The following is a 14,888-nucleotide window of genomic DNA, read 5'->3' on the forward strand; positions in this document are numbered from 1 at the left end:
TGAGGCTTTCAGGGCCAGGCTGGATGTGGCTCTGAGCAGCCTGGTTTAGTGATTGGCGGCCCTGCATATGGTGGGGGGCTTGAAGCTAGATGGTCACTATGGTCCTTTTCAACTCAGGCCATTCTATGATTCTATGATTCTATGATTCTATGAAAAATTTACTTTATCACTTTTTCATTTTTTCCTAACTCGGGTAACTCACATTCTTAACCCCATTTTAAGTATTTCTTTACTTCCTTTTTCAGTAATGATTCTGCATCATTAATGAAATACATGAAATGTATTCATATCTGTATTTTCATTTTAATGAGATGATTCTGCATCAGGAAATACAGATAAAGCAGAAGGGGTAGTTGCTTTTGTGTGTGCGCGTCTATGCTTGAAGACAATATTATCTCTGGAAGAAGGTTATGTTGGTAATATAAATTTAGTTATATTTGCCATATGATTCTGATTTGTTTATTCATTCTGAAACATTATTTTTCAATGAAGTAAACCATCTTTATACTAACCTAATCTTCCAACTGTTTGTAATTTAAGAGGAGAAAATCCCAATGTAATGGTCTATAATGGAACCAAGATTGTCACTAAATTTTTTTGTTGGTTTTATCACTTTTTTTTGCTTTCCTTTTTATATAAGTTCTTTGTAATTTAGCATCTGGAATTATAATGGTGATTTGGGTAGGAGGTTATGTCCAGTTTAATATTATTTTACCATGACATTGTTCTAGATAGTTTTTACTTTAAGAAATATGCTTTGTGATCTTGGAAAAGTGGTTGGTGCAGCAGTTGTGTGCAGTTGTGTTTCAGTCGTTTGAGGAGACTGATTAGCTTTAATCTTTTGAATCTGAGAGCAGTTAAGGTGGTTCTTAATTGGTTTTGGAGGTACCCACAGTTGTGGGACCAGAAGAATGTCCTAATCCCTGAATTTGCTGACAAAACAAACATTTGGAAACCTGAACCGAGCATCAGTTGTAGATGTTGAAAGGGAACTCCATGGAAAACACTGAAACTCTCAAAAAATGCTTGCTTACTGAAATACAAGAGAATGATAGGAAAAAATCACAGCCTCCTTGCCTCTGAGAAGAGAGGGTTCAGGGAGTGAGAGTGAGGAGATACACGGTACCCGCTTGACAGTCCCAGTCTTTTTAGAAACTTTTCTATTTCAGCGAAGAGGCTGCCAAGGATAATGGGTTTAACAATTATCCCATCATGAAGTGGTTATTTATTGTAATCTTCATGCCTGCAATAGTAAATCATACTTGGCAGCACTAGAACATGAAACTCAGTCCAAAGTCAATTAGCATGTTTTATTAGTGTAGAATAAACTTCTGAGTTAATGGGAGTTACCCATCATCGTTAAGAGCCGGATTTTCATTTGTGCTGAACAACTGAAATTAGTGGGGTTTGGGGGCACTTAATGTCTTTGCAAAAGATGTGGGCAGAGAGGGGGGGTTGGAGCTCGTCATGTGCTGCATGCGTGCCTGGGCACAGCTCAGAGATAGGGCACCTAATCCTGATAGTGCATGGGAACTGCTTGTGCAGTTCCTTTTTCTGTCTACTCAGATGCAAAACCATTTGCCTCTTTTTCTTCCCTGGTCTGATGCTGTGTCAGTTTGGGGTCATTACAAAAATTGGGTTTTGTACTGTGCTGCCGACTGAGGCCTTTCCCCCTCCTCATTCATTCCCTCTGCCTTGTAGATTCAGCAATGTGATTTAATATGTACTTTAAAAATGCAGTGCTTTAAATTGTAGGTTGATACACAAATAGTTAGCAATGGTATGCTTATTGTGACATTTTGTTTTCTTCCTAGTGTAAAACTCTCTCTGGCGTCTGTGATCACATTATCTCGCTCTCTTCTGATCCGCTGGTTTCCCAGTCTGCTCACCTTGAAGTGATCCAGCTTACAAACATCAAGCCAAGTGAAGGGCTGGTAAGAAGTACGCAGTTAATCAAACTCATCATCCAGGATGAGAAAGTGAATTTTTTAAAATAAGTTGTATATATGGAAAGAAGTAGGACATTTTAGCCTTTTTTTTTTTAAAGTCTGAAAATAGTTTGATTTCTCATGCTAGTTTGGTTTCTCATGCTGCTGGGGCAATAGGGAAGTATTTTGTAAGATTCTCCAGTGTATGCAAAGAGTTTAGTGAGCAGGAAGAAATGAGCACGAAGTTCTTGCCATTTATACCAGCTTCTGAAAAATGGTTCAGTTTGTTCTAGGATATTGAAGTCTGAAGGGATATAAATTACTAAGATCAACTCAACCAAAAAGTTTGCGTGGGCTTATGCACAAAACCTGTCAAATTCTGGAATATGCTTCATAGTATTTCTGGGATATAAAGCTATTTTTTAAGTTATTCAAGGGCTCTACAGCACTGTTGAGAAGTAGCTTATTGGATTTCATTGCAAGAACTCTGCATGCTTTATCAGGTGCTCGTAAAGGCTCAGTGCAGCCATCCCATGTTTGACGTTCAAGAGCTGACCATTGATCTTTTGTTTACTCAAGTGTACAACACCCACTGCATGGAGAAAACCGACACTGATAACAATTACAGCTCTACAACATTACACCACTAGTAATGTATGTTCCCACAGTCATTGGAGGTAGTAGAAGATGAGCAGAATACAGTTAACCATTTTTTGCGTAATGAAATAGCTTTTGCAACTTCTGACCAAGTTTATTCTCATTCCATTTTGTTGAGTAAGAAGAACTAGTGCTGTGCTCTTTGCGGCAGATTTTTTTAAGGTGTTTAGATAGTGTAGTTTTGGATAGTATTTTGGTTTGTAGGTTGGTTGTTGTTGAGGTTTGGGGTTTGGTTTCGTTAACAAATTTTGAATGCCAGGGTATTTAGACCAATTATACACTAAATTACTGTTCCAGTCTTTTGGCAAATATGAGAAAAAACCAAACATTTGGATAAGTACATACTGCCCCATCCTTTGTTTTAGTCTGCTATTTGTTTTCCCTTTCTCCACTGGCTTTCCTTTTTATCTCTGAATCCATTTCAAACTAGTCCTCCAGGATTTCAGTTTTTCATGGATTCTCTCCTTCCTCTCTCCTGTAATTTGATCTTTTCCACCAGCTCACTGCAGTCAACCTTTCAAAATCCTATCTTCTGCTGTAATGAGGAAATGTTTTTCCCGTTTCTCTCAACCACCTTTTTTTGGAGTTTGGTCAATTTTTTTCTGAGAAAGTCTTTATTTTCCTTTCTGTCTTGTGACTGTTGGTTTTTTTTTCTTCATTTATGTCTTTCTGTATGGTGGTGTTAACGCCCAGTGACTGAAAAATGTTGAGCAGTATTTTTGTAAAGAAGAATGTGTTTTGTGGGTCTGTTCCTGCTGGGTAGCTTGTCAGATAGACGATCTCTTCCCCCTGTGTGCCTCTGTTTTATACCCTCTGTCTGTCTGGTCTGTTTAAACTGGAAGCTCTTAAGGCAGGTTTTTTTCTTTGAATATGCATTTGTGAATCAGCTGGACAGGGTCTTTATGCTGACTGAGGACTGCCATGTCATTGTCTTTAAAATTATTATATGTATTTTTTAAAAAAATGGAAAATACCAACTGTGGAGTAGACAAGCCTTAGAAGGATACAACGCTATTTTGATATGGTCATCTTTTTTTCCCCTCCATCCTTGCCTGTATGCCACTATTCTCTTGCCTCTGTATTGTGCTATGTCCTCTAGATTGTGAGCTCTCCAGAGCAGGAACTGAGGATGATATTTTTGCACCAGGAGGGTAAATATCATACCTTTTAGTTTTACAGTGCCAGTCTTACTAACAGAACATTTTTGTCAAGTTGCTCTTGATGATCTGTATGAAAGCTTTGCTTTTGTTTGTTGGGCTTTTTGTTTGGTCGTTTTTTTTAAACTAAGTCTTTCAATTAAGATACAGCAAATGCATATTGGTACCGCCCTGTTGAGTGCTGTGTGTCAGTTTAAGAGTTGATGGTGAAGCTTGGAGATGTGAATATCTTCTGTGCATCAGGGGCATTTGGGTGAATGTGAAGCTTGATAACTTCTGGACCTTCTTCCAGGATTTGTGCAACGATGGAGATGGAAAAATGGATTATTGTCAACTTTATTCTAGACTTTTGACCAATATGATAGTTCTGTGCTGACTCTACCGATCACTAAATAAGATCCTCTATAAAGATGGAAAGACTCCAAGTAGAAGAAAAAGGACAAGGATGGCTGCTAACTGGGAAGATATTTTTGTCACCTAGCGTAAACAGAATATCTAACTTGTCTCAAATTTAATATCTGAGAAGATGAAGTGGATCAGGGAAATAAAAAGGAGAAGAGAAGGAAATAAAACTATGCTATTTCCCTAAACTCATATGGTAAATACAAGATGGAATTGAGAAAATGGTTGGAGTTTTTACAACTTAAAATATATTGGAGCACCGTCAGGATGTTTTAATCAGCACAAATTCAGTACCTTCACTGTGTTTGGCCTTTTCTTTGTGGAATTGTATCAGTCAGAGGTAAATGTAAATTGTCAGACTAATAATTTACTTAATGCAGAAGGAAAAGGTAACTGTGTTACAGGGTTTACAATGTTTTATAGATATTGAAACTAGTTAACAGCTATCAGACATACTGAATAACCTGGCAAGCGGACAATGTTGTTAGGGTGTGATGTGGGGAAACTCTTGAGTACTGGGTAAAGCAGCGTTATGGGTGGATGGGTTTTAGTACTGCTTTTTACTTCGCCTTTTTTTTTAGTTTCCTCTGTCCCTGGTCTGTTGCCCAGGTGTGATTATGTGACTGGCTGCATACACGTGTTCTCCAGTGAGTGTTGCTGCAGCAAGAGATACGTACGGCCTGCAGTTTCTGTGAAATAAGGCTGAATAGGGAGGTGTCAGAGTAAAAAGTTCTTCTAAAAAGCTCTGAAATGGATTTATGTGGTCAGGTTTGCAATCATCAACATGCTCCCATGAGTAATCACTTTTTTTTCTTTTTTTTTTTGAGGACTTGGAAGTTGTTTTATCTGTATCATTAAGGAGAACTTAATTTTGTGTGTTTTTATGCTATTGATGTTCTAGAAAGACACAAAACTGACTAGTTTATGTAGTATCTTTTGCCAGGACACAGACTTAAAAATACTACTGCTTGACTGAAAACAGTGAGTATACTTAGTAAAGAAGCACAATGCTGTATGCCTTTTGTTACACAAAACGCGGGTAACCCAAGTTACCTGGTGGACAGCAGGATGACCATGAGCCAGCACTGTGCCCTCGTGGCCAGGAAGGCCAATGGCATCCTGGGGTGTATCAGAAGGGGGGTGGTCAGTAGGTCAAGAGAGGTTCTCCTCCCCCTCTACTCTGCCCTGGTGAGACTGCATCTGGAATATTGTGTCCAGTTCTGGGCCCCTCAGTTCAAGAGGGACAGGGAACTGCTGGAGAGAGTCCAGCGCAGAGCCACAAAGATGATTAAGGGAATGGAGCATCTCCCTTATGAGGAAAGGCTGAGGGAGCTGGGTCTCTTTAGCCTGGAAAAGAGGAGACTGAGGGGTGACCTAATTAATGTTTATAAATACGTGAAGGGTGAGTGTCAGGAGGATGGAGCCAGGCTCTTCTCTGTGACATCTAGTGATAGGACAAGGGGCAATGGGTTCAAGCTGGAACATAGGAGGTTCCGCTTGAGTATGAGGAAAAACTTCTTTACAGTGAGGGTGACAGAGCACTGGAACAGGCTGCCCAGAGAGGTTGTGGAGTCTCCTTCTCTGGAGACATTCAAAGCCCGCCTGGATGCGTTCTTGTGTGATCTGATCTAGGTGTCCTGCTCCGGCAGGGGGATTGGACTAGATGATCTTTCGAGGTCCCTTCCAATCTCTAACATTCTGTGATTCTGTGATTCTGTGAAGTTATAGCTACCATTTTTCCTTGGGAAGTTTTTCTTCAACAGTCCCTATTTTTTTTAATTTGTTTTTTTAATATAGAAGAGAGTATCAGAGAACGGTGGCAAGGATTAATCCTGAGTTTCAATTTTTCCTTTTCGTATTATTATTTTAATCCTGTTGAGTTCAGGTACTCTGATGTGATTTCAAGTAGCAGCTATTCACCTAGCCTTCTAGATTCAGAAATGCAAACGTGAGTCCACCAGAACGTGAGACTGACTGTTCTGGGTTCCTCTTTGCCTGCTGAAGCAAACACAAAATGAGCCTGTGATGTGAAAAAGCACTCATAAGGTACAAGTCATAGATACAGAAGAGTGTGGCAGCTGGTTAAAGGTGCACTGCTGGCTGCCTAGCTAGAAAGTATTTTCCAGGAATCCAGTATACTACTGTTCCTGATATTTCTCCTGAGTTATTTGGCTTGACATATTGCAGGAGGAGGGAAAAAATTATGAACAGGGTTCTAAGAACTGTTTGGGGTTAAAGAGGCATGTGCAGCTTTAGGGGACTCGATTAAGGTGATGTCACAGTAGAAGTGTAAAAATTCAGTTATGTGTGTTGCAAAATGGAAGCAGTGTCTTATTTTCTATCCAGCCTTGTATAAAATATCTTAAAAGCATATTGCATTCTGTTTTCATTCTTTAAAAACAATAGAAAAGAAGGGGGAAAAAGAGAAAAAAGGTACAAGGTCTCTTTCCTAAGCCTTAATTGAATAATGTTTTGCACCAAGATAAAATGTATGGTTTGAAATTAGACTTCTACCCATAACTGATCAGGACAATCTATGATATAAGTAAGCATGAGTTAACCCGATCTTTAATCTAGGCATACATTTGTACTTGATTCCTAGATGGTTACCTTATGGTTATTTTAATCATATAAACTGAATTGTCTTTCCTTTTATTTGACCTAACTGATTCTTGTAAATTCATAGGGACCATAGTGTTATCTTTGAATTCCTAAGATGTGTATCTGCCAATTTGTTTCAGTACAAATGAACAGCATGCACACTCAACTCCCTTATGTTCTTGATCACTAAAAGCACTGTTGATATTGTGCAGCCGCAAGGAGGCAGAGAGAGGAAAACCTGTAAATGTCTCTAGTATTCTTATTTCCCTTCCAGATCAAACAACAAGCTGGAAACATTCTCTTCTCTGGACAATTTCATATTTATTGTTCACTTAAAATAAGGCATGGAGGAACATGGGTGAAAGGGAGCTCAACTTTCTGTTGCAAAGTGTTCCCTATCCCCATTTAAAAGCTGGTTTGTAAACAGAATTATGTTGGCTCTTGCAAAACTAATGTGGCATAGTACTAGTGTAACATTTATTAATCTTGTACATGTGGAATAAAAATAATATTTTTTTTTTGCAGCTTCCCTCTTCCCTCTCCCAATGCATGCAAAATCTTGATCTTAGCCTTTAAAGAAAATTCTGCAAAAATTCTTTCTCCTCTTTTGCCTCTTCAAAGTTTTTTAAATTTCTAGAAAAGACCAGATTAGACATGAATTGCACTCTGCCATGATAGCATACTTGGATGACCTTACTATCCTTCAGAATAATGTTTTTCACAAGACTAAACACTGTGTAACCATTGGGTGTGAGACTTTATCCTCTTCTTTCACCCTGATGTTTTAAGTTGAAAGCAGTATCTCGCTGTCAGTAAAAACAAAGACATGACTTCCTTCAGCAACTGCTCTGTGTGGCAACTTGACTCATAATTCCAGTCACCATGAAGTCACTGTGATTTCAGCTCTTGCTGTGTCGCAGGGTGTGTGGTCAGGTCACTTAGATCCAGATCCTGAGAGGTATTTAGGCCCTGGTTTTTGTTGTTTTGGGGTAGTCGTGAGTACCAAATAACAGGTACCAATGTACGCTTGTGTGGCTCATTATCCTGTCTGTAAAATGTATGTATATTAGTGTTTCCCTACCTCACAGGGGTGTTGTGAGGATATAGGTATAAGAAATTGCAATTCTATATTTGAGATAACTGAACTAAGCAGGAAACTATGTGCATGGAGTCAATCAATGGAAAAATTGCTGAGGGTGAATAGAGGAGCTGGAAGTTGAAGAATGATGCTAGAGGTTTCCTATCGGTGTTTTAACAAGCAAATTTTTGCTTTGTTCTCTTCTAGCTGTAACAGCCCAACATGACAACTGGATTTGATGCCATTACTGCTGTGTATTGTGCAAAGCAAAATAGTAATTTAGTTTTGAACCCTTTCTCCTGAGAAATTCATGAAGTTCCTGGGTTTTTGTTTTTTGTTTTTTTTTTTTTTTTACTGGAGCTATCATGTGTTTTTTCAAGTAGGGGTACTTCCTTGTCCCCACTACCAAAATGTCTGTGAGTTCTGGTCCCAAATTAGATTAGTCCAACCTGATACATCTTCTTTGCCTCTTTACTATACTTAATCACCAGTGGGTGCACCCTGTTCCTCAACCGGGAGCAGAATTCTGTGTGGCACTCTGATTAAAAGGAGAAAAAGTGGGTTATGGAGATAATGTTTACACAAGTGCTCAGTATTCACCTGCTTTCTGTGAACTATTTGGGGGAAAGGAGATTCTTCACTTGTTGAACTCTCAGTGTATGCCAGTTATCCCTCCTTTTTCGTTCTCTCACTGTGTTAGTGGATGCTGTTAAAATGCTTGAATTTTGACTTGGTGAAAAGTCTTAACACTCTCTTAGACTTCCCATGCAGGAACTTGTATCTGTCCATAAACTATCCCTCCCTTTCCATATATTTTTGAAGAAGTGGGATAGCTAACAAAGCTGACATTTAAGTTTTCATCATTGAGTTTTATAGCTGACCTGTTCGCTGAGATGAATGAGGCTATCAGAAAGTTGTAGAGCCATGTTGCAGGCACACTTATCGGTTTGAAAGTTATGTTTGCAGCATTGCCTGCCAGAGATTCCAGGTCTTTTAGCGTCTTCTGTAACTTCCAAAGCAAAATAGAAGTATTGGTCATCCTCAGGCAATTTGTAATTTTCGGTTCTTTTGTAATCAAGTGTTGTTATCTTTGTAGTAGAAGGAGTATATTAAAAAAATGGGGAGTATTTATGGAGATGACTGTGGTAAAATTTTTAGTTTGCTTTTGCTAATTAGGGCCAGAATCATTTGGACTGTTGTTCTCAAAGTGTATCAGAAAGCACTTTCCTATCCAGAGACAGATTCCTCATGGTGTATATTAAGAGAACACAAATCTTTAAAAAAAAAAAAGAAAAAAAGAAAATAAAGAAAAAAAAAAGAAAAAAAAAGACCTCTTTTAAAAATATGCAAGTTATATTTGGATGGTGATGGTTTGTGAAACACTTTAAAAATTCTTTCCCATGATGTCTTTTTCTTAGGGTATGTACATTAAATCAACATATGATGGTCTCCATGTAATTACTGGAACAACAGAAAATGTAAGTATTGCTGATACTGTATGTTGAAGCCTGGAAGCCTTTTTGACCTTACCTGTGGTTTATGCTTTCCCTTTGCTATAGACTACATTTTGCTTGCAAAAGTGTGCTAGTTGGCTGTTGAGGACCAATAGCATGTTGGACAGCAGAAGTGCTTGTGCTTGTTTACCTCAGAATTGAAAGAGCTGTTCCCAGTTGAGTACCAGGGAAATTGGTTTTGATTTGTCTTGCAAGACACCTAAAATGCTGCAGTTGAACAAGATAGGAAGTAGCTGTCTTGGAGTTACTTTGCTCTGTGAATAAAAGGCAAATGTATTTATGTACAAGCTGATATGCTGGAGTTTGCTGCAGTATTAGATAAACAGCTTTTATATTTTCCACCTATCAAGCTTTATTTTGTAATAAATCAATACATGGAAATGAGGACATCCCTTCACATTGACAAATAGCCATATATTTCTGCATGAACTTTTGACTAATCCTTATAGAAGGGAACACTTACTACCCATGTACTAATTCTCACTGAAGGTATTAAACAGCAAGGAAAGCATAGCAAGCTACTTATCAACTGCCTTTGAAATACAGCCTTCTTTCCTTGTACACCATATATAGAGAACTGGCTGTCTTAGGAAGTGAGCAAAACTATAATTTTGGGCAGAAAGGCTTCTATCCATTATCTTCAATGAACACAAAACAAGCCACTGAACAACACTAAACTGTTCCATAATGGTTTAGGCAATTCCTTTCACAGATTTTGGTGGCATTTTCTTAAAATGAAGCTGTCAGAAATGTTTATTTTATCCTGCTACTGTGTCATACTGTGGAAAGTGCAAACTACCTACATGGTATTTACAGCTTCTGCCTCTGATCTGCAGTGAGGTTCTGTTAACGTCTCAATAAAATAGGAATATTTTCATCCCATTCATAGAAACTGCAATCTGATGGCCTTTCTTCTTTCTTTTATTCTTCTGCTGCAGGCAGGAGTCATACCCAATAGATAATATGTGTTGTAGAACTTCTGTGAATGCCACCTGTCTCAGAATAAGGAAAACATAAGAAATTTCAACCTTGAAAACAAAATTGTAGGGAGTCAGTCCTGCAGCTACAGATACCATCAGTGAAATTAACAGAACTAAACAAAAAAACCAGAGCCATAGTTGAGCTTAAATTTTGAAAACATATGAAAGAAAGAGGATGGTTTGTACAGTTGAATTTCTGTCAGATTAAAAAAGGGAACCATTTCTCTCCATGACTTACTAATATTGAATTTAATTTCCCAGGGGCAAAGATAAAAATAAAATCTTAATGCATTCCCTCAAAACTCTTATCTTTTGTGATTCATGAATATAATCTAAAGCCATGTCAGGAAGCTTCAGTCATGATGACTTTTCTGCTTTCGTTACTGATTCTTTCGCTCACTGTAACACCCTGGAGGGGCTCACACTGGACTGAGAAACTGCGGTCTGCTATCTAGGGAAAACCCTGTTGTATGTTAAAGTGTTTGTGAAAATGAGTAACGCCTTAGAGGAAAGTAAAGTATCTCCTGCTTTTAAACACACAGTTGCTAGCTGCTTCCTTTAAAAAAAAAGGTACAATTCTGATAGATGGGAGGAGAAACATTTAAGCAGCACGACCAGAGCAAGGTCACGATGGTACTGATGTGTGATGTTGATATGTGATGCAATCTAACTTCTAGGAAACAGTAAGAATCCAAATTCTCTTCCCTTTGAACAAAATTTTGTGGCCTTTTTCTTTTGAATTCTTCTCCTCCAAGTGAGACATTGGCACAACTTTTTGTCTGACACTTTCCTGAAAGTTCACAGAGAAGCACTTGTCTTTTTAATAAGCACAGTAACATGGCAGTGCTAGCTGCATTAATGTAACATAGTAGTTACGGTGGATTTTTGATGTTCAGCTACAAAGCCCGTTAGAGTTAGGATCTTCCTGTTCAGCATTAGGAGTCCTCTCTCCCAACACATCAGCCCTGCAGTTCAAAGCAGCTGAGCAATGAAACTTGAACTGTGAGAGACCAGCGTTCCTCACAGGTCACTGCCCGAAAAGAGCTTGTCTCTGGTGGTCCTGTAGCATTAGGGCAAGCTGAGCTTTCTGGTTCATGTTTTCTCTCTTTCGTTTGGAAGTAGCAAATCTAAAGGATGTATTAGTCCAGGAAGAGATTACAGCTGTCTTGTTGAATAGCCCTTTTAGACCATGTTGGAGAGATTCTTTTGGTTCACCAAACAAATGTATTCTTCAAAGGAGGCCATTTTGTAATTAGTTTTTCCAATAAAAAAGAGTATTTTCTAAAGTAATAGCATGCAGTGCATCTCCATCAGGAATGTAACTTTGGAGGGGATGCTCCCAGTGTCCCCACTTACTGTGTCCTTGATGAGTTTGTGGGTTGTTCTTGGATCTCAGGGAAGAGAGGCCTTTCAGAAGAAATAACACCAGAATCTCCACTCTGGACATGTAACAAATGTGCTCCACGGGATCTAAACTGGTTTTTCAAACAGTGTGGGTATACTGGGGTAATGGGACAAAGACAATATTTAGTCTAAACAGCAAAACTAAATCTATTCTGAAGAATAAATCCTGAGCAGATTCTGAATACCTTGTACAGTATCAGTGTATGATCCTCAGCGACAGTTACTTACATCTGTTGTTCAACTCCCTGTTGAACCGAATTCCCAGCTAATGAAGATATATCTGTGATGTGACATAGTTCATTCCTCCTCATAGGACTTCTTGAATGGGTGTTTTGCTTAATGATCAGCACATAACATCTAAAAACCAAAGAGCTTATCAATTCTCCTCTGTTTTCCTTAAATAGTGATGTTAAAAGATACTATTTCTTTACAGCAAGGTCTGTATTCTTTACTTGAGAGGAAAAAAATCAGTAAGGAACAAGAGTTGCAACCTCCTCATAAGACCACAGCCTTGAGACTCCTGTAGAAATGATTTTTACCTCACCTTGCAGTGTGTTTGAGGCATAATTGCAATGAGTTTTTTTTAAAGTAGACTTTTCCAATTTGAAGATTCTCAGACCATATTTACTGACTTAGCAAACTGCTACACAAAATACCTGTTTTGTCAAGATTTAAGCCACAAGTGCTGAAGTCAATACAGGACAAAGTTTGTATTGTAATACAGTCCTGTAGAGTTCAAGGGTGTCGACACACGCTTCACTTGCATTGACATTTTGAAAGTCTTAGGTGTAACTACATCTGAGCTAAAATACCAGTATTACATAGGAGGATTATACAGATTGTTAGAGGTATGAATGAGTAAGTGTGAGTAGTGAAATGACAGGCAGAAGATAGATCATTAGAACATAATTACCAGTGTTAAAACTTTTCCCCAAGTCACTCAGCCAACACCTTTAATGCTGAAATAGTGCCAAAAATTCAAGGCTGCTGTTCTTTATGTAAGTAAAATTACAATTTTACCAGCCCAGGTTGATTTAGGATGTTCTGAACAATGTCTTCTAGGACTGAGTCATTAGTGACCCTTCTTTCAGCGTCATGTTTCTCTTGGATATATTCCATTTAAATACTGTCCTTAATTATGGCCATGAATTACATGGAATTGTACTAGAAAGTCATGGCATAGCTATGGGACATCTATTTTCAATGGAGATGTGGTATTTAGTTTATTACAAACAGTCCACATTTCAGGCCTAGAGCATATACTTTAGACAGCCTGTTATCTCACCTGAAAATGAATTTAATTTCATTCCTTTCTGTAAGATTCATAGCAGCTTTTCAGAAACCTACTCCCGAGGAACTTAGGTTTTTTCAAACTGTCAGTCTCACCTTCTACATTTAAGTTGATTAGGTGCCTTCATAGGCTGGCTGCTGCAGTATTGAGAGAAAAATCAAAGCATTGTCATTCTATGAAAGCTGAAGGAACTTATTGTCCTCTAAACATAAGGGTATTTCCCTCAGAAAACAGTTGGTCTACTGTAAATATAGAAAGCAGAAGACAGAAAAGTTTTGGGGGGGTGTTATGGGGAGGGGTGGGGTTTTTGATTAGATTCTTTTTGTTGTTGTTGGGGTGGTTTTTTGAGGCAAAGGCAAAGAAGAAAACTACATTGCTTTTTGAAACTGTGATCTTTGCAGAATTTTGATGCTGGTTGTTTCTTTCACCCTAGTAATGACCCAGAAACTAAGTTACCACGTAACTTTTATGATCTTTCTAGCTGGTACCTAACCTAATCCTCTCTCCTTGTGTACTCTTTGAAGAACAATAATTTACTGAAGTTCCCTGTATTGAAACATTGTAGAATAGAAAGACAATGTTGTGAGATTTGTTTATGAGGAATTGCCAATTTGTCTTGCTAGGTTAAAAAGTGAGCCAAGATTGGCTTTCCAGATTTAAGAAATGTCAGGCAGATTAAAGCACTCTTTTGTCAGAATGAAATTAAAAAGAAATTCTTAGGACTCGGTCACCCTTTAATAAAAAAATATTCATACCTTTCTTAACATTTTATTGTATTGTGTACAACAGTACAGATTATTTTTCTCCAACAACAATGAATGGATTTATTAAATATTTCCTTATTTTTTTTTATTTCACAGTAGAATGTAATTATCAATCTAACCTGATTTACATAGCTTAGCAATCATACTGCTGAAAGAGAGATGATGACCAGTAAGAACTGTATTCTTTATCATCTCTTTTATTTTAAATTCAGTCACCTGCAGATCGGTGCAAGAAAATCCATGCTGGGGATGAAGTGATTCAAGTTAACCACCAAACTGTGGTATGTATAACTATGTTCTGTGTCAATTGGAGATAGAGGTGTCATGGCACATCAGCATGTGTAGAGAAGAAATGTGTAGAAGAATGTCTTTTTATAAATCTTTATTTATTCTAACATCTAAATTTTCCTTTTGTCTTCTGAAACCACATAGTTCTTGAGTTCATAAGTTAAGCCCCAATCCTCTGAGTATCACAGGAGACATGAAGTTAGGCTAAATTGCTGTGGCTTGGGAGATTTATTAGGGTGTTTTCTGCTTACCCATGCTCTATTAATAAACAGTTTGTGTAGTGTATAGAAGGCTTGGGTTGAAGAGATGCAGGGAATTGGAACTGTTGTGCCCTTGTTGATCTAAGATCGTGATTACTTTCCAGAAGCTGGAAAACTTACAACTTCCCAAACCTACACAAATGTGTAGAACATGAGTTTTGAGAACAAAAGCACGTAAAGTTTCCATGGTGTGCCTAGGGTGTTTAGCTTTATTTAAATACAGATTTTTAAACTTGGAAAGTTAAGATGAAACAAATTTTTCAGATACAATAGGCAAGAAAACTAATACCAAGCAAATTGCTCTTTGTGTGAACAGCTGCATGTTAGTTCTTGGTGATTTTACTTAGGATTGGTGAACTGTTAAAATAAAATTACCTATTCTAAGGTAAGGCTTGGTAACAGAAAAGAGCAGACTGTACGTGTAGAAAGCAACTATTCTTTTTCCAAAGGATAAGGTTTCTTAAGAGTGGTGAAAGTCAATATATAGTATTAATTACATGTGGCCTTGCAAGCAATTTAACTGACAGAAAAATATCCTGGATTGCCATTGTTAATGCAGCAGTC

The 14,888-nt window shown here is 38.0% G+C and overlaps 1 protein-coding gene across 1 annotated transcript in view; it reads left to right on the top strand.

Moving 5' to 3' along the window:
- LOC104469274 (connector enhancer of kinase suppressor of ras 2-like) overlaps positions 1-14,057 on the top strand; it is a gene marked incomplete at its 3' end in the record, with an annotated part of 71,481 nt that extends 57,424 nt beyond the window's left edge. Inside the window, exons 6-8 of the mRNA XM_010083724.1 lie at positions 1,815-1,934; positions 9,242-9,301; positions 13,989-14,057. Coding sequence (XP_010082026.1) covers positions 1,815-1,934; positions 9,242-9,301; positions 13,989-14,057 — 249 coding nt within the window. The remainder of the gene's footprint in view (positions 1-1,814; positions 1,935-9,241; positions 9,302-13,988) is intronic.
- Positions 14,058-14,888: the final 831 nt, after the last annotated feature.

This window comes from Pterocles gutturalis, unplaced genomic scaffold, assembly GCF_000699245.1.
Source record: "Pterocles gutturalis isolate BGI_N339 unplaced genomic scaffold, ASM69924v1 scaffold4820, whole genome shotgun sequence".
Lineage (NCBI taxonomy): Eukaryota > Metazoa > Chordata > Aves > Pterocliformes > Pteroclidae > Pterocles > Pterocles gutturalis.